At 37.1% G+C, this 18,724-nt stretch overlaps 1 protein-coding gene across 1 annotated transcript in view; it reads left to right on the top strand.

Annotated features, from left to right (window-relative positions):
• CCDC158 (coiled-coil domain containing 158) overlaps positions 1–18,724 on the top strand; it is a 74,407-nt gene that overhangs the window by 19,750 nt on the left and 35,933 nt on the right. Inside the window, exons 4-11 of the mRNA XM_075997801.1 lie at positions 3,955–4,064; positions 4,177–4,504; positions 4,982–5,058; positions 5,975–6,085; positions 7,101–7,215; positions 12,694–12,813; positions 14,856–15,053; positions 15,436–15,918. Of these exons, the coding sequence (XP_075853916.1) occupies positions 3,955–4,064; positions 4,177–4,504; positions 4,982–5,058; positions 5,975–6,085; positions 7,101–7,215; positions 12,694–12,813; positions 14,856–15,053; positions 15,436–15,918 (1,542 nt within the window). The remainder of the gene's footprint in view (positions 1–3,954; positions 4,065–4,176; positions 4,505–4,981; positions 5,059–5,974; positions 6,086–7,100; positions 7,216–12,693; positions 12,814–14,855; positions 15,054–15,435; positions 15,919–18,724) is intronic.

Consider the following 18,724-nt stretch of genomic DNA (forward strand, 5'->3'; position numbering starts at 1 on the left):
ATGTTTATTTGACCTGTGTCTTTTATTCCAGTATTAAAAATTGGGCTAATGAAAAATCCACATATCTATTTTCCTTTTGTTAATAATTATTCATAATGCCTTGGTTTCATGATACATAATCAAACTTCAATAGCTCCAAATTATAATTAATGACATTTATCTGCAGTTATCATTAATAATTGGTGTAGGCCTGCTGTCCTGCTATCATGATACCTGATTTCTGTTTACAAAGCAGTGGTAGAGGGTAGGTTTTTAGATGTATGTGTATACATGATAGCTAGGTAGCCTAGAGAAGTTATTTGCTGAAAATTTTTAGTGGATCTTATGTAGCATCAAGCTGGCCTTGTTAATTGTATATTGAGTCCTGGTAGTCCACAGTCTAAACGTCGAACTTCTTACCATGATATACGAAGTCCTTCATGATCCCCCTCTCCCCAGTACATTTCAGCCTTGTATGCTACTTACTCCATACATATCCTCATTCCAGCAATAGCAAGCTACCATGCTACTCTAGACCTTCATGCCTTTGCCTAGGCCTTGTCCTCTTCTCTGCCTGGTCTGCCCGGAAAACTCTTATTATTCATCCAGAATCAGCTCGAGCATTTCCTTCTCTAAAGTCTTTCTTCCAGATGTTCTGCCCTGCACAGCTGTTACCATTGACGCACACGTCTGTTGTAATCTCAGCTTACTCAGTGGCACTTTGTTCTATCTCATCTGATTGTGTGAACACTTTTCAGGAAAAAATCCTAAAATTGTAAGTGCTGAAAATTGTGTTTCACTGTGTTATATACAGGGGACATAAGATGAATAAGATAGGACTCATAAGGAGTTCACAGTCTTAGAGGGGACCTGGTCATAGAAACAGTGACAGTACCTTGTGATAAATACACTAGTGGAGATACAGAGAGACAAAGGAAGCACAGAGGTAGCAATGAGGAAAAGAAACAGGATCTTAATTTATTTTGTACGCCCATCCTGTGGCTGAGTATATGATGCTTTATTGGCTCCCAATAAATAAGTATTAAAGCAGTAAATAAATAACTTGGCTATTTGAGTACTTGTAATATTTACCATGTACCTCCTAAGTGACAGACTTTGTGCTAGTACTGGATATGTAAGGATGGAAAAGACGTGGTCCTTTCCCTGTGCACATTGACATTCCTGTGGTTGAGATGTTTAAACTAGAGAATGACAGCAGCAGTGAGACTGTGCTACAGCAGGGTCAACAGTGGCGCTAGACCCATGATGCTCTACATCCCTTGCTGACTTTTCAACAGTCTTTGACAGAGATGACTATTCTTTTTCTCTTCAAGTGCTCTTTTCCCCAGAGCTCATGGAAACACACTCTGCACATTTTCCTCAAGTTCATTCTTTTTCAGTCTCTTGTTCCAGGAAAACCGTCCATAGACAGTCATGGTGATTCCCATGGCGTCTATTGCCAAATGTTTGCCAAAGAATATCCAGTTTATATTTCCAGTGCAGACCTCTTATCTGAGCTTCATGCTAGTTGATATATACAGGTACCTAACTTGACATTTTTACTCAACTGTTCCTTAGGCTCCATAAATACAACGTTTCCAACTGCATACATGAGCTTCCCCAGCCGCCGCTGTTCTCTCTAGTGATGCGCAGCGCCGCCTTTACGTAACGGCGCAGGCAGAAACCTAATTCATTCTCCACACTGCTCCCTCTGTCCTTCTGACTGCCACTTCGTCACCAAGTCCATTCAAGAGTGCCTCACATATATTTATGAAATCTGTTTCCTTCTCCACTGTTACCATCCTAAATTCAGAATGCTACAGCCATGCACCTGGACTATAAGGGGAGAAGTTAAAGGGACTTACCTTACTATAGCTATATTTATATACATTGTCAACTGCACAGTCATATAATATCCTAGTACATTTCCTTTCTTATGTAGATTTTTATTTTTCCTGTGGTTCCTAATTGCCTTTTTTTTCTTATACTGTTTGCCTTTATCATATCCACATTAGAAAAAAAAACCCCAATTATCTACATTTTCTATATCCTCCTTGGACCCAGGACTCTCTAAGTATCTTCTGATCTGTTGCCCGGTCTAGAGTAGTTTCTCCTTAGGTCTCTTACATAACTATTTTCCAGAGACTCCTGCTACTGCTTTCCTGGTGGCATCCATGGTTTCCAGGATTCCCTGTTTTCTACTTTTTTGATCTACTTCTTCATTTAGTCAAAGCATGTCTTTTGCAACTTCGTAAGAAAGAATGTATGGGAGATAAATTTTATGAACCATTGCATGTCTGAGAATTACTTTATTTTACACTCATACCTAATGGATAATTGGCCGGATAAAGTTGAAAATTTCTCTCAATCCTTTGAAGATTATTTAGTCCTTGCATTTAGTATTGCTTCTGAGAAGTACATGTCTATCTGATTCTTGTTCCTTTGTAGATTATATGTTTTTATTTAATTGAATTTCATCTTTATGGTCTTCTCTTTGACTCTAAAATTCTACAATAATGTGTTCAGATGTGGATTTTTGTTTTTTCATCCACTGCCAGGGACTCAGTAGACCCTTTTGGTCTGTAGATTTGTGCCTTTCAGCTCTGAGGAATTCAGTTGTGTTTTTTCTTTCACAGTTTCCTTCTTTCTGTTTTTAGTTCCCTCTTTCTGAAGCTCCTATTGGCCACATATTTCCTAGGGTTCGACCTCTAAATCTCTTACTTTTTCTTTCCAAATATTTGTCTACTTTTTCTGACTTTGGAGGGCATTTCTTTTCTTTTCTTTTTTTTTCTTTTTTGAGACAGAGTCTCACTTTGTTGCCCAGGTTAGAGTGAGTGCTGTGACATCAGCTTAGCTCACAGCAACCTCAAACTCCTGGGCTCAAGCGATCCTCCTGCCTCAGCCTCCCGAGTAGCTGGGACTACAGGCATGCGTCACCATGCCCGGCTAATTTTTTGTGTATATATATTTTAGTTAATTAATGTCTTTCTATTTTTAGTAGAGATGGGGTCTCACTCAGGCTGGTTTCGAACTCCTGACCTCCAGCAATCCACCCGCCTCGGCCTCCCAGAGTGCTAGGATTACAGGCGTGAGCCACCACGCCCAGCCTGGAGGGCATTTCTTGACTTGTAACATTTGTATTGAATTAAACTTTTTAGTTTGCAACCATATTTTTAATTTCTAAGACTTTTTCTCCCCCGATAATTTCTTTGGCATAGCACCCTGTTCTTGCTGTATGGTAATAATGTCTCTTGAATTTCTTTGCAAATACAAGTTTTTGGAAGTGTTCTTCCAATCCTTGTATTATATGTCATTGTTTCCTCTGAATCTTTTTTTCAGGGTGTTTCCTTGTTTATTTACTGTTGGCCTGTTTATTGTTTTAGAATCTTCCTTCAGGTGTTCAGTGGTTCTTGCTTTACTGTTCATATTCAAGGATCAGGTCATAACAAAGCTGATGGCAATTCTGTTCTTGGGCAGAGCTTGATGGCTTTGCTTTAGGATGATTAGGTAGGGCATCAGTTATTATGCTGGGGTATCCTTCACCACCTGATGTTAGAAATTTTTGTGAATTTCTCTGTAGTAGAACACCTTGATTTTGGGATTGGTGGTGTCTGCTGCCAGGTATATTAAGTGGTGGGAAGCAGGGGTTGACTTTTATGTGTACAGAATTTCAACCAGTTCTCCTGTTTTCAGGAACAAAACTTATTCCCATCTCTATGTTGAGCTGGAAATCAGATTTATTTTAGAAGCAATGTTTTGGTTGTAGAGTATGGATTAAAAGGGGCCAAGCTTGAGACAGGGAGAATAGTTAAGGTGTTCCAGTATTCTAGATGAGAAATGATTTGATTGGTCTCAGAAATAAATTGGCAAGGGAAGGAAGTCCCTATAAAAAGAAATTAATAATATATAGTCTTTTGGAAATTATTTGTTATAAGGAAATGTGCTCCTCTAATTTCCATGGCTTTTTTTCCCCAGAGCAATGAATTGCATGAGAAACAAAAGTTTTACTTAAGGCAATCAGTCATTGATTTGCAAACAAAACTTCAAGAGATGCAAATGGAGAGAGATGCGATGGCTGACATCAGGTTGGGATTTGTTCTGTGATGTTGTTTTTCAAAGTTTACTCTTTGTGGTAGAATTTCTTTTGTAAATATGAGTTTTCTCAATATTATTTCTTGCCTTTCATTTATTTTGTAGACGAAGAGAGAGTCAGTCCCAGGAGGATCTAAGAAATCAGCTTCAAAATACAGTTCATGAACTTGAAGTTGCCAGATGCCTGAAGGAGGACATGCTGAAAGACAGCAACACACAGATAGAGCAGCTGCGAAAAATGATGCTTGGTCACGAGGGAGTGCTGCATGAAATCCGATCGATCCTAGTTGACTTTGAAGAAGGCTCAGGCAAGAAAATATATGAACACGACAGCATATCCACCATGCACTTCCGCAACTTGGCCTCAGCTATTAGTAAAATCCTGAGAGAATTAGACACAGAGATCTCTTATCTTAAAGGGAGGATATTTCCAGTAAGTGGTGAGAACACTATTTCAATTTTACATTAAAATACATTAAATGGATACACCAACTTACCCTGATTTGATTAATTCACATTGTATGCCTATATCAAAATATTACATATGCCCTATAAAGATATACAACTGCTCTGTACCCATAAGAATTTTTTAAAATGCATTAAGAGAAAAGTATTAGGCATATAACTATAAAAATTCTTAAAAGTAAGCCAAGTTCTCATATTTCTTCTCTGAAATAATAGAAGTTACTTCCACAGTGATCTCTCATAATAGAAACTGCTTGATTTACCTGTGTAGCTTCATGAGAGTATAGCCAAGTAAAAGAGCTAATAAAATACAGTGATAGAATGTATCTGATTTTAGTATTATTTCTGTTTGGATTTTTCTGAAACATTCCTTTAGTTGAAAATTATTAATTGTTTAAGCTTTTTATTTATCAATACCTAATCAATGTCTTTTATAAAAAACCAGGTAGAGGATCAGCTTGAAGCACTGAAATCTGAGTCACAGAACAAAATAGAACTACTTCTTCAACAGCATCAAGGCAGGTAGGTTTCTGACCCTGAGATACAGAAAATCACAGCGAAACTAAATCACACTTTTACTGTCTTTCATCTGCAATTCCAAAATCTAAAAAGCTCTGAAACACAAAACTTCTTTTCCGTAGGTTTGTGGCATATTAAAATTTTTTTCCTTGCATTTAAAGCTGTGTGGAAGACTTTATTGAAGTCCATTGTAACAGGGGTATTGCTATCAGGGAGAGGGATTGAGTCAATTCCCAATACAATGAGGACAAATGGGGATTTATAGCCAAGAAACAGGGTGAGGGCATCAGTGTATGGAAAATTATTAAGAGGAGGCATCAAAGATGGGGGATTCTTGCTAAAGGCAGGCTAAGGACTCAGATATCAAAGATGGAGATGAGGAACTTGGTCAGATATCAAGGGTTGATCAGGTGTCACAGGTGGGAGAACTAAACTGGCTTGGCTGAATTCTTGCTAAAACTAGGCTAGGCAGGCCAAAGGTTGAGGTCTCAGAGGAACCTGATTCAAGTTTGTTACTAACCTCTTGGCAAAACCTGATCTGAGCTAACATAAAGCTTTTTATAGTCTTTATGATTTAATGTGAATATTTACACACTTATTGTTCTATTCATAATATGTTTGGTTTATAGGCTACTTCCCTGTATCTCACTGGGAATATCATATAATATATAGTACTTGCAATGTATTGCTAATGTAAAATCAAAAAAATTCTAAGTTCCAAAACCTAATTGTCTTCCAAAGGATTGGGATAGAAGATTCTGGACCTGTCATAGACACTTGTCATAAAAAGAGTAGTATTTACAAAGCCAAAACAAAATACTAAATTTGAGAGTGTCGAAAATCATTAACTTTTGGAATAACTCCTACTGAGGCAAATAACAATCTGTATCAAATGACAGTCACCACATTCTTTTTATAGGATCGAGCAGTTGATAAGTGAACATGAAGTTGAAATCACAGGACTTACCGAGAAAGCCAGCAGTGCTCGAAGTCAAGCCAATAGTATCCAGAGTCAGCTGGAAATCATTCAGTACGTGTGGCCTGGTGGTTTGAAAGTGGTAGTCATTTATCTTCATTTTATAGATATTACTGTAATGAATTTTCTGTTCTAAGATATTTTAGAAATTGCTTAGTAAGATTCTATAAGAAAATAAAATGTTCCCAATATTCAAATGAACAGAAAAGATTACTTAACATATAGATAATATTATCTGACCATATAAGAAGTATTATTATAAGTAGTTGGGCCTCCTGGGATTCGCTGTTTTGAATATTGTTCATATTGCAGCTGTTAGGATAAAATAAACACATGTGCTATATATATATATGTATATATATATGTACACACACATATTATTTATATAAACATATATCAATATATATGCATAGAAATGATTTTATAATTTGAGCAGGTATGTTAAAAATTTCTATGTGGACATTTTTAATCACACACAAAAGTTGAGAGAAAATAGTATAATAGTAGAAAATAGTATACACCTGTCACCCAGCTTTGACAGTTAACATTTTTTAGCACCCTGGGAGGCTGAGGCAGGTGGATCGTCCAAGGTCAGGATCATCCAAGGTGGATCGTCCAAGGTCCAAAACCAGCCTGAGCAAGAGTGAGACCCCATCTCTACTAAAAATAGAAAGAAATTAATTGGCCAACTAAAAATATATACAAAAAATTAGGCGGACATGGTGGCACACGCCTGTGTTCCCAGCTACTCGTGAGATGGCGCATGCTACTCAGGAGGCAGAGGCAGGAGGATAGCTTGAGCCCAGGAGTTTGAGGTTGCTGTGAGCTAGGCTGACGCCACGGCACTCTAGCCCGGGCAACAGAGAGAGACTCTGTCTCAAAATAAATAAATAAATAACATTTTTGAACTGAAGCTTTCAAGAATCAATTTTGGAAAATAAAAGACTATTTGCCAGATAATGCCATATAAAATAACTAGTGGTGGTGTCTAAAAGCTAGAGTATTCTTCCATATCACACCTATTCTTAGTTTACTATTTTCTTTTATTCCCCTTCTGAACTCTTTTTAGAGAGCAAGCAAGAAACCAAAATTCAATGTACATGCGCCAGCTCAGTGATCTGGAATCTACTGTTTCTCAGCTACGTTCTGAATTAAGGGAAGCCAAAAGAATGTATGAAGACAAGGTGAGTTTAGGTTTTGATGCTCTGCTTCTAGAAACTATAATACACAGAATCAATTTTCTATTTTTAATAATTTATTTGAAAGTGAGGAATCAAAGTAATAATTTCAAATTATAAGCAGTTTATAAGCTGGAATAGGAGGATGCTAAATTATTTTATATGTTAAATTATAGAAAAACAATTTTAATTTCCATTGTATGCTCAAATTAATTCAGTCTTAGAAAAATATTTTTGCATAATTCAAGTAAATTTCTAAAAAATAAATTCAAAATAAGACCATATGAGAAGAATTAAATATTGCAGGACTAATGCTTCCAGCTACTTGTCGTTCTTTGGGCAACCCCTCATTATAATTACCACTGTTACTCCAGTGCTGGCCATGGGAGGGAGCTGTTTCTCCTTGGTTCAAGCGTGGAAATAAGATCTTGACCTTTATCCCCTGGGCACAGCTAAAATAAGGATGGAAAATTTAGACATGACTTTACTGTAAAGTCTAAGCAGTAAAGAGCAACATAAAACTGTATGATCTCAGTTATAGATTTGGGTCCTCTATTGCAGTGTCTTCCAAATATTTTCGATCACCAGTCACAGCAAGAAATACAGTTCATCTAATGTCCAATACACACTTGCAACTGAAGCAAGTTTCACAAAACAACATTTATCTCTATTACACGTGATGCTGGCTATTTTCTGTTCTCTTCAGATGCTGATTTGAAGCTTACTAAATTGATGTCATGATTCACAGGTGGGTTGCAGTTTGAATAACACTGCCTCCTTACTTAGCCCTTAGCCTAAATCCTTATGGTAAGGTCATTTCAACCCTTGCCACCTCCAACAACTCTGAGGGACCTTAGGCTGCTTAAAGGGAACAGAAAGACAGAAAGAAACATTTGCTCTTTTCTGCCTCTCTGAGGCCTGCTTTTTGTGTTCTAGTTTCTTTTCTCAGGACAAGCTTTTCCCTGATGATTGATAGCAGGAATGTCCACTCCAGTCTAGACAGACCAAGCCTGCACAAAAGGTCATGACCTCACCCTGCAAACAACAGCAGGATGGTTATGATATCAGTACATCATGGGGTGGCCGGATGCTTTACTACTTGGGTCTGGTGGAGGTAGGCTCATTGGCAGAAGGGAGAGCTGACAGTCTGACAGTGAGAGAGGAAATAGCAAAGCTGTTGTATTATAGTCCAATGCAATAACTGATATTCATGAATAATTGTTCAAATCATTTTGAAAAGATTAAATATTCATTGTTTATCGACAAATTAAACCCTTTGAAAAGCCACAAAGTACTAAATTAATCTCAACTCACCTGTGTTTTGTTACATCATCAGTAATTGCTGTAGCTTTCCATTATAGTGTTGTCTGGAAAAATTATCCCTTCATAAGCCTCACTCATTATTTGCTAATTTGTATTTGGTCTGTAGTAGTATCATACAGATCAACTCTAAATTTGGGCATAGTGGGAAATTTTAACAAATACCGAAATATCCTTAAAAAGAATATGAAAACAGTTTCTGAGTTTTTATAAATGTATCTTGGGCATTATAGAAGCATAAGATCTAGATGAATAACAGCAAACTTTTTGTATGAATGTTTTGGGGTCATATAGATATTAATATATAAGTGATTAGAATCATTATCTTATTTTGCTCTAATATAAACAGTTGATCACCCAGAATTTTAACAGTCTTAAATAGTAAACAATTGTTAGAAATAAGGAGGACATATCAGCTTAATTAATTTTAACCTAGGTCACTGAGATTTATAATACACATAGTGAACCTAAATAGAGTTGATGCTGAGCCAATGGTTAACTGGGCTCTTTTAGTAAGTGCTTTTAGTTTAGTCAGGGAACACTGAGAGATGACTGTCCTCCCGTGTTAATATAGATAAAGTATAGTCTGGCCTAAAATGACACAACTAATATGTGATATAACTGAACAAGGGAGATCAAGCAGGTTAACAAAAAGGATTTCATTTGGGAATCATGAAAAATTGTATTGATATTAAATGTTTTTGTAATAAATTGAATATAGAATCTAAAAAAAACTACAAATTTTTCCGCTTAATTTCTTTCACTTTCACATATTTTGACTTTACATTACTAAAGCCTATTAAAACCTTCAAATTTTTCTTTTTCCTCTGCTTCAGTGCACATTTTAGCACATACTGTCAAAATAAAAATATAGACAAAAAATTTCAAAGATGAGTGCCCAAAAAAAAAATATATAGACAAAAATCAAAACAATACATAAAGCTATGATTAAAAGTGAGATTTGCGTGAAAAGAAACTTATAAGGGTGTGTATGTTTTATGAGGGCAATACTAGTATTTTCTCCTGAGGTAAGATTCCTTGTAAGAAAAGTGTTTATTATTTTAAAAAATTGATGACATGACAGGTCTGCACAAAACTTTGATGACTAGAATGCATAAATTAAAAGAAAATTTGTTTAGGAGGGTAATGTTTCTCTTTAGATTAACAAGAGTATTTTCATTTTGGTGAAAATAAAAATTGTGTTTCAAAGAAAATTTTAGATGTAGCTTTAGTGGCTTACAAAAATGTTTTACTGCAATGTTTTCTATTCTTTTTTTCCATTTTAGGAGAACCTCCAGAATTCCCCTTTATGAATTTGGACCAGTAGAAGCTGTCACTATTGGCTCTGTAGATTTGGCTTTACTCTTAACTTTCGCTTTTTGACAACAAAATATCTCATGATCTTATTATAAGTTTATTTTTCCTACTTTTAAAGCAATTAGGGCCGAATTTCATACTCAAAACGTAACGATTTGGTAGCACTGGCTGGAGCTATGTGCTGTGAAGGAAGGTTCTGTGCCAACCTCTTCGCATAGCTCTGCCAATGCGCCTCCACGCTGACCTGCAGCGTCCCTTGTTATCCTGTGTCTGTGTCTTGTTAAGCACAGAAGCAAAAAGAATGCCACCAAAAAAACAAAAAAAGGCATATGATTTGATATGATTTGCAATTTCCCTAAAATCAATGTGAGATTAGATTGAGATCCATCACTCGTTTGTCCAGTGATCCAGAAGCTGGATTCATAGATGGTGAAAGGGAAAACCAGTGCTGCTATCTACAAAGAAAAGAAAAAGAAAACACCTTTAATACATCTCAGATGTCAGTATTTATTCCGGGCATTTTAAAAGGCTTTTCTTTATAGTGTTTTTTACAGCTGCTTGTATCAGCTCAGCTGCTACTTCAGTGGTTTTCCCTTTCACTCTCCATTCGTCTTTCTGACTGAATAATTAATATAAATATTTTTACTCTAAAAAGTGAAAGGTAAAAGCAAAGCTATAGCAGCTGAGTCAGTACTGACAACTACAAACAAATGTCCCTGCAGGGGTCTGGAGGGACTTCCGAGATTCAATAAACAGATGGAAAGATAAGACTTAGCTCTGTTTTTTTCTTTTTTTAATTTTGGTCTCATTTTACCATCTAGTTTGATGTTATGGAATGATCATTCAGAATTTTTTTAAAGTAAAAATATACATACAATAGCAATTCTTAATTTAAGATTTTAAAACACAAATACAAATACTTTCTTTGCTCAAGGATAGAAATGGTTTATGCCAGGCTCGGAGTAGAAAATATTTGTTTTAATCATATGATTAACTCAAATTGAAAGTGTTCTTCTTAAATTTATAGCTCAAAAGACAGGTGAAAAATACAGGATTCTAGCTTTCTCAGTGCTGCTTGTTCTTCCTTCAAAAACAGTGTTAGAAACAGAATAGAAAAGGAACATGAGAGATGATATAGAATACTCGTTTTAAACTATGCCTGAAAATAATTGATACTCAGGTTATATGCCAGAAGCTGGACCGGAGCCTCAGGCGTTTGGCTCTTCGCCACATCCTACTGCCTCTCCGATCCCGTTCTCCCATCTCTCGCCAGGCAAATGTGATAAACATGTAACAGTAAAAGGCTGTGGTTCTTCCCCTAAGTATTCTTAATGGCTTTACCAAGTGTGTGCTGACTTAGCCCTTCCTGATAATAATAAAAATGGAGAGATTATATCAACTGATATTTTTAATTCATTTTTCTTAGGAAGTTACTTGTGCTACAGAGGTTGATTTTTCCCTTTTTTTTTTTTCATTAAGAGACAAGGTTTGGCTCTTTTATCCAGGCTGGAATGCAGTTAGCATGATAATAGCTCACTGAAGCCTTGAACTCCCACCCCAGTGATCCTCCCACCCCAACTTCCCAAGTAGCTGGGACTATAGGTGTACACCACCATGCCCAGCTAATTTTTAATATTTTTTTAAATAGATACAGGTTCTCACTATATTGTCCAGGCTGGTCCAGAGATTGAATCTTTATGGGGCATTTTTTCTATATGTGCTCCCAAAGGAGCACAAAAGTGAAAGTACTTCTTTATAAGATCATCAGAGTCTAGGAACACATTCCAATCTGTACCTAATATTTTATGTGTACCTAGTAGTTAATTCTTATGCAATACTTTTATGTAGAACATATAATCAAATACAAAGTCAGTTAAAAATATAGCCAATATAAATATTAAAATCTATATTCTGATCATTGTAGGCTGTAATACTACATTATAGTATCTAAATGTGAAACTTATAGTCCTATATTAGTGCTTTCTTGTCATATATGTATGTGTAGATATATATAGCTTCTATGTATTCATGCTTATTTATTAAAGAGATAGATGCATATATTGTATATACATATGTATATAATAGTATTATTGAATTTGTGTTGAATTAATAAATGAAGATCTTAATTGAACCCATTCCAAGTAAAAATAAACTAGAAAGTCATCAAGAAAAAGTTAGTCTTAGTTCATATGTTCTCTAATTAAGAAAGTTTGATCACAGTATATCATCCAAACCAAGTTTTATTCTTGACATAGTAGATTTGGAAGTCTTAGAAGTAAGAAGGAATATGTAGCATTTATACAGATATGAAAAATTTCTTATTACTGGAAAGTGGATGACAATATGGTAGACATCACAGTTAAAGATCAGGAATCACTCTATAGATCAACATTGTCTTGTTAGTAGTGACAACAAAATTACCACAATAGCTAATAACTTATTATTTCCATTCTTTTATATCCAATGTGTTTTATTAAAACTTTGATATTCTGAAACAAAATACCTCTTCTAAGTACAGTACAGGTCATTTCTGTAGGCTCTGCAGCATGTGATTTTTGCCACATCAAGCTTCCTTAAATGCCAGATTACAGAACATATCTTCACAGAAGATAAATCTTGAGTAGAGAAATAAGAGAGAGATGTATTGCAGACAGTGCCCAAACGCAACAGTACCAAATATTTCATTTTGGCTAATTTCCTTGATTATTCAACATAGATTTACAAAACACATTAGAGTACCAACTTTTATTTTTCTCCCCAAAATAATTACCACTTGTTTTCCAAAGACTATATTTATTTTATATCACCCACTGACTTAGTCAAACTCTGTTCACTTTGTACTTTTAGATAGAAGAGCTGGAAAAGCAGTTGGTCCTCTCCAACTCGGAGCTAACTGAAGCACGGACGGAACGTGACCAGTTCAGTCAGGAATCTGGAAATTTGGATGATCAGCTTCAAAAATTGTTGGTAAGATTATGCTCTAAATTATGAATGAAATTAGTTCTGGGAAATTTTTCCACCAAAATATTTCACAGAACTGTTTCCTTTATAAAATTACAAATTCACAAAATATTTGTACATACGCACGATAGAGTATCCTAGACACTATTCAGGTTTGCAAATAAAATATAATCTGTGTATCTTTTTTTCTTAAGCAGAGCTGTTATGGTGTTAGGTGAAGGATATTGTCAAACAGCCACAGTCTTTCAATTAGGTACTGTATTCTACTAAACTGAAGTCATGTTACGTGTTTATTTTACAGCCAAATAACTTTCAAGACACTTGACAAATTATATGTGTAAAATTTTGAATGGAAGTTTAAGTGAAATTTTTAAAAAAGAAAAAGACAGTAGCATTGTGGTAACAGTGAATCAGCCTCTGTCCTCTGTTAGAAGAACTATAGGCTAAGAAGTTCAAGAAACTTTGGGTACCCCTTTGTGTGATATTAGTGGTGCAGTAGAATAAATCTGCCTACCAGACCGTTCCAAAGCGTGGTGCTGTCCCCTGCTGTAGCCACTCTCGGCAGGCGGGCGAGGCTTGTTGAGCTGGGATAAAGGGAGGACCGACAGCTGTGTAGAGAAGCTCTTAACCTTGGCATGATTCTTCACTTCTTCCCCTAGCCATGTGTGCGTTTCTAAGTGTTCTCATATTTAATTTGAGAAGCTTAGCATATGTCTGAAAGATCCTCAAACCTGTCCTTTCTTTTCATTCTTTTCATTTACCACTAACCTCATTCCAGCCCCTCATTACCCCTCACCTGGAGGATGGCAGTCTCCTTACTAGTGTTCCTAGCTCCAGTTTCTGCCCTCTTCTCTCCTTCCTCTGCCATGTTCACCTTGCTAAAATATAGCTGTGGTCGTGCCCTCTTAATTCCTTTCACAAATTACTTTCTCCATAAAGTCAGTCTCCCGCCAGTTCAAGACTGTCATGATCCAGCCTCTGCTTACCTTTCCGATCCCTTCTCTCTACATAGACGCAGTGCCCCAAGCAAAGCACACATGCCCCTTTCCCATCCCTCCTCCCTAATCTCCGCTCGCCAAGCTGTTCTCACTAATGAAAAATCACTTCCAGTTATTTATGTCTGTGTCTTAACTTTGCTTGAGTGGTAAATCATTTAAAGGTCAGTATATCTTTGTTTCTCCTACTCTGCAGAGTTTTTGCTCATATAAACACTATGTAAAATAGGGTGGTGATTCTAATCACAGCCCACGTGCTACTCTAGTCCCAGGACCTGCCACTATTTTGCCGTTTCTGAAGCAGTATACCAATTTACTATCATTATTTCTTTAAGCTTTTAAGCATTTCTTTATCATAGGAGCACACCTGACATGAAGTATAATGTCTTTGTCAGAAAATTCCAAGACTTAAAAACAGGATGATTGTTAAAATTGACCATATTTTTCTTTCCATTTTATATTGTTTGAGATCTAGTCCCTTCAGACTGATTTGTAACGCTAAATTTTTTTTTTTTTTTTTTTTTTTTTTGAGACAGAGTCTCGCTTTGTTGCCCAGGCTAGAGTGAGTGCCATGGCGTCAGCCTAGCTCATAGCAACCTCAAACTCCTGGCTCAAGCAATCCTCCTGCCTCAGCCTCCTGAGTAGCTGGGACTACAGGCATGCGCCACCATGCCCGGCTAATTTTTTTTTTTCTATATATATTAGTTGGCCAATTAATTTCTTTCTATTTATAGTAGAGACGGGGTCTCGCTCTTGCTCAGGTTGGTTTCGAACTCCTGACCTCGAGCAATCCGCCCGCCTCGGCCTCCCAGAGAGCTAGGATTACAGGCGTGAGCCACCGCGCCCGGCCATGTAACGCTAAATTTTAAGTAAGCAAAATGTTAACTTATTTTTCTAGGAAACAAGCACTCTTAAATAAGCCATTGAAAAGGAATCAGATTCCAAAATCAAAGATTTCTCAAATCACATAAAAACCCCGAAGATGATATAAGAGTTTGACCTTAATTATTTAATAGCAGGAAGGAAAAAGCACCCCTCGCTTGCTTCATTCAGGCTGATCTCCACAAGCGTGAGAAGGAGCTGAGCCTGGAGAAGGAGCAGAACAAGCGCCTGTGGGACCGCGACACGGGCAACAGCATCACCATCGACCACCTGCGGCGGGAGCTGGACGACCGCAACATGGAGGTGCAGCGCCTGGAAGCCCTGCTCAAGGCCATGAAGAGCGAGTGCCAGGGCCAGATGGAGCGGCAGGTCAGAGCCGCTGCGCTGGGGCAGACCGTCTCCTTGGGGAGACGTGTTTTGTGTCTGTGGGCAGCTCTAAAGTAGAGCTCTGGACTCTGTGAGCCATTTATAAAAACCTGGTGTTTCTTGCTTGATTTTGACCACTCTGATCAAACTAAACGTATTATCTTGTTTGTACATTGGTCTAATTAGAGACCTTGGTTAATTAGCATATGTCCATCTTACACATGTTCTAAGAGTTGGAGTTCTGACAGCAAAATGATTTGAGTTAATCTAATTAGACATTATCTAATTCATGATTTCAAGCTTTCGAGTTAAGTTGGCATATCTCTTGAAGTTGCCTATGCCTATCCTCCCAAATCCATGAAATTCTTTCTTATTTAACAAACAGATGGCAGCAATTCAGGGAAAGAATGAAAGTCTAGAAAAAGTATCCTCCTTGACTGCTCAGCTTGAATCCACCAAAGAGATGCTCCGCAAAGTAGTGGAAGAGTTGACAGCCAAGAAAATGACCCTGGAGAGCTCAGAGAGGACAGTGTCAGACCTGACAGCATCCCTTCAGGAGAAAGAGAGGGCCATCGAGGCTACCAATGCGGAGATCACGAAGCTCCGCTCGCGAGTGGACTTGAAATTGCAGGAGCTGCAACACTTGAAGAACGAAGGGGACCACCTCAGAAACGTGCAGACGGAATGCGAGGCCCTCAAGCTACAGATGACAGAAAAGGACAAGGTGATCGAGATTCTGCGACAGCAGATTGAAAACATGACGCAGCTGGTGGGCCAGCATGGACGGACCGCTGGCGCTATGCAAGTGGAAAAGGCTCAGCTTGAGAAAGAGATCAACGACAGGAGGCTGGAACTGCAGGAATTTAAGGTCTGTGGAGTTTTTTGGTGGTTTAGCTTCTGAAGTATCTTTTTTCCCATGATCAAGTAGGAGCTAATGTACTGAGCAGGGGTTCTTGCTATCTGTGGGCCCTCTGAAATTGAAAGTATTTACTTCTATGTGCCTATGTGTGTTTTTGTGAGAAAGGATGCATACTTTTATCCAATTCCAATAGTAGTAGATGACCCAGAAAAGGTCCAAAATCACAGGCACAAAAGAAAAAAAAATCACAAAATCCAGATCCTCTGCAGTCTTTCCTGATCCCACAGTTTGAAGTATTTTATCCCTCTTCAGACAGACCTAAGTCTAAACCCCATCTCTTGCCATTCAGTAACTGTAAAACAGACCTTTTACTGAATATTGACCTTATATATTTGTTAAGCAAAAGAAAACAAAACGCAAACAAAATGAAACTCCCCCAAAACCCTATTGGGTAACTGTGAGGCTTAAATCAGAAAATGTATATCAAGGACCTAGCCTAGTTCTTGGCCTATATAAGATGTTTAGTAAATATTAGTTTCTTTCCTGAATTCTGTTTTCCTTCTGAACTTTACCATACTTTATTTGTACCTGTTAAAATCTGGATCACATTCTATATTGCACTCTGTGAGTGTGTGTATCTGTGTGAGTGTGTGTTTACATAGCTATGCATCTTTTGCTCTATAAAATGGCAGACTTATTCAGCCATGGTACACATCTTATTAATCTTTGTACCCTCTGCCCCATGTCTTTGTGTCTTGCACCCAGAAGGTGCTGAGTAAATATTTATCAAAATTTAAACTGACTAAATAGATTTTTAAAAACTTTTTATTTGCTAAGTTTTATATCACTGTATCCCTGACTTGGTGAGTAGTAGGAGACAAATCACATAAACTTTAGATGCCTCAGTTTTCTTATTCTAAATATAGGAACAGCAATAGATAATTGTCCATCTTATGGAAATAAATAATTTAATTCCATAAAAAATTAGAATTTTCTATTGCTTAAGCTTTTACTTGACCATGTTTAAATTTTTTTTATTTATGTAATAATATTAAAGGGGAACAAATGTTTTTGGTTACATGGATCATTTTCATAATGCTTGAGTCCTGGCTAGAGGTGTGCCTGTCACCCAAATAGTGTTCATGGTACCCATTAGGTTGATTTATTCTCTTCCTCTCCCCCCTGCCCCCAGTTACTTTCCACTGAGTTTTACTTACCTCTGTGCACACGTGCTCATTGGTTAGTTCCAATTTAATAGTGAGTACATGTGGTGTTTGTTTTTCCATTCTCAAGATGCTTAACTTAGGAGAATGATTTCCAGTTCCATCCAGATGGTTGCACAAGTTATTAATTCATCTTTTTATGACTAAGTAGTAGTACTCCATGGTGTACCTATACCACATTTTATTAATCTACTCATGAATTGATAGGCACTTGGGTTGATTCCGCATCTTAGCAATTGTGAATTGTGCTGATTCAAGTGCAGACGTCTTTTTGATAAAATGACTTATTTTCCTTTGGGTAAATACCCAGTAGTAGGATTGCTGTATTAAATGGTAAGTCTACTTTTAGTTCTTTGAGGAATCTCCGTACTGTTTTCCATAGAAGTTGTACTAATTTGTATTCCCACCAACAGTGTGTAAGTGTTCCTTTCTCTCGGCATCCATGCCAATATCTGTTTTTGGACTTCTTAACAAATGCCATTCTAACTGGGGCAAGGTGATATCTCACTGTGGTTTTAATTTACATTTCTCTGATGATTAGTGAAATGAGCATTTTTTCATATGTCTATTGGCCATTTGTCTATCCTGTTGAAAAGCTTCTCTTCATGTCTTTTGCCCACTTTTTAATAAGGTTGTTTGTTTTATTCTTGCTGATTTGCTTGAGTTCTTTATAAATTCTGGTTATTAGCCCTTTATCAGATGTGTAGCTTACAAATATTTTCTCCCATTCTGTAGGTTGTCTACTTGCTCTGTTGTTTCCTTAGTTGTGCAGAAGCTTTTTAGTTTAATAAAATCCCATTTATTAATTTTTGTTGTTGCTATGATTGCCATTGAAATCTTTTTCATAAATTCTTTGCCTAGGTAAATATCTAGAAGAGTTTTTCCTACATTTTCCTTAAGAATTCTTTCTTTTTTTAAAATTTATTTATTTATTTATTTTTTAATTTTAATTTTATTTTAGTGTATTATGGGGGTACAAGTGTTAAGGTTACCTATATTGCTCATGCCCCCCCTCCATCCTCAAGTAACAGCTTCAAGCATGTCCATCCCCCAAACATTGCACTTCTTACTCGTTGTGGTTGTATATACCCGTTCCTTCCTCCCCCTTCCCACCCTCCCGACTCTCAATAAATGTTACTCCTATGTGTCCACTTAGGTGTTGATCTGTTAATACCAATTTGCTGGTGAGTACATGTGGTGCTGGTTTTTCCATTCTTGAGATACTTCACTTAGTAGAATGGGTTCCAGCTGTAGCCAGGAATATATAAGAGGCGCTATATCACCGTTGTTTCTTAAAGCTGAGTAGTACTCCATGGTATTATACCACATTTTATTAGTCCACTCATGAATTGATGGGCACTTGGGTTGTTTCCATAGCTCTGTGATTGTGAATTGTGCTGCTATAAACATTCGAGTGCAGGTGTCTTTTTCATAAAGTAACTTTTGATCTTTTGGGTAGATGCCCAGCAGTGAATTGCTGGATCAAATGGTAGATCTACTTGTATTGCTTTGAGGTATCTCCATATTGCTTTCCACAGAGGTTGAACTAGTTTTCAGTCCTGCCAGCAGTGTAGGAGTGTTCTTCTCTCTCC

The sequence above is a fragment of the Microcebus murinus genome, chromosome 26 (genome assembly GCF_040939455.1).
Source record: "Microcebus murinus isolate Inina chromosome 26, M.murinus_Inina_mat1.0, whole genome shotgun sequence".
Taxonomy (NCBI): domain Eukaryota; kingdom Metazoa; phylum Chordata; class Mammalia; order Primates; family Cheirogaleidae; genus Microcebus; species Microcebus murinus.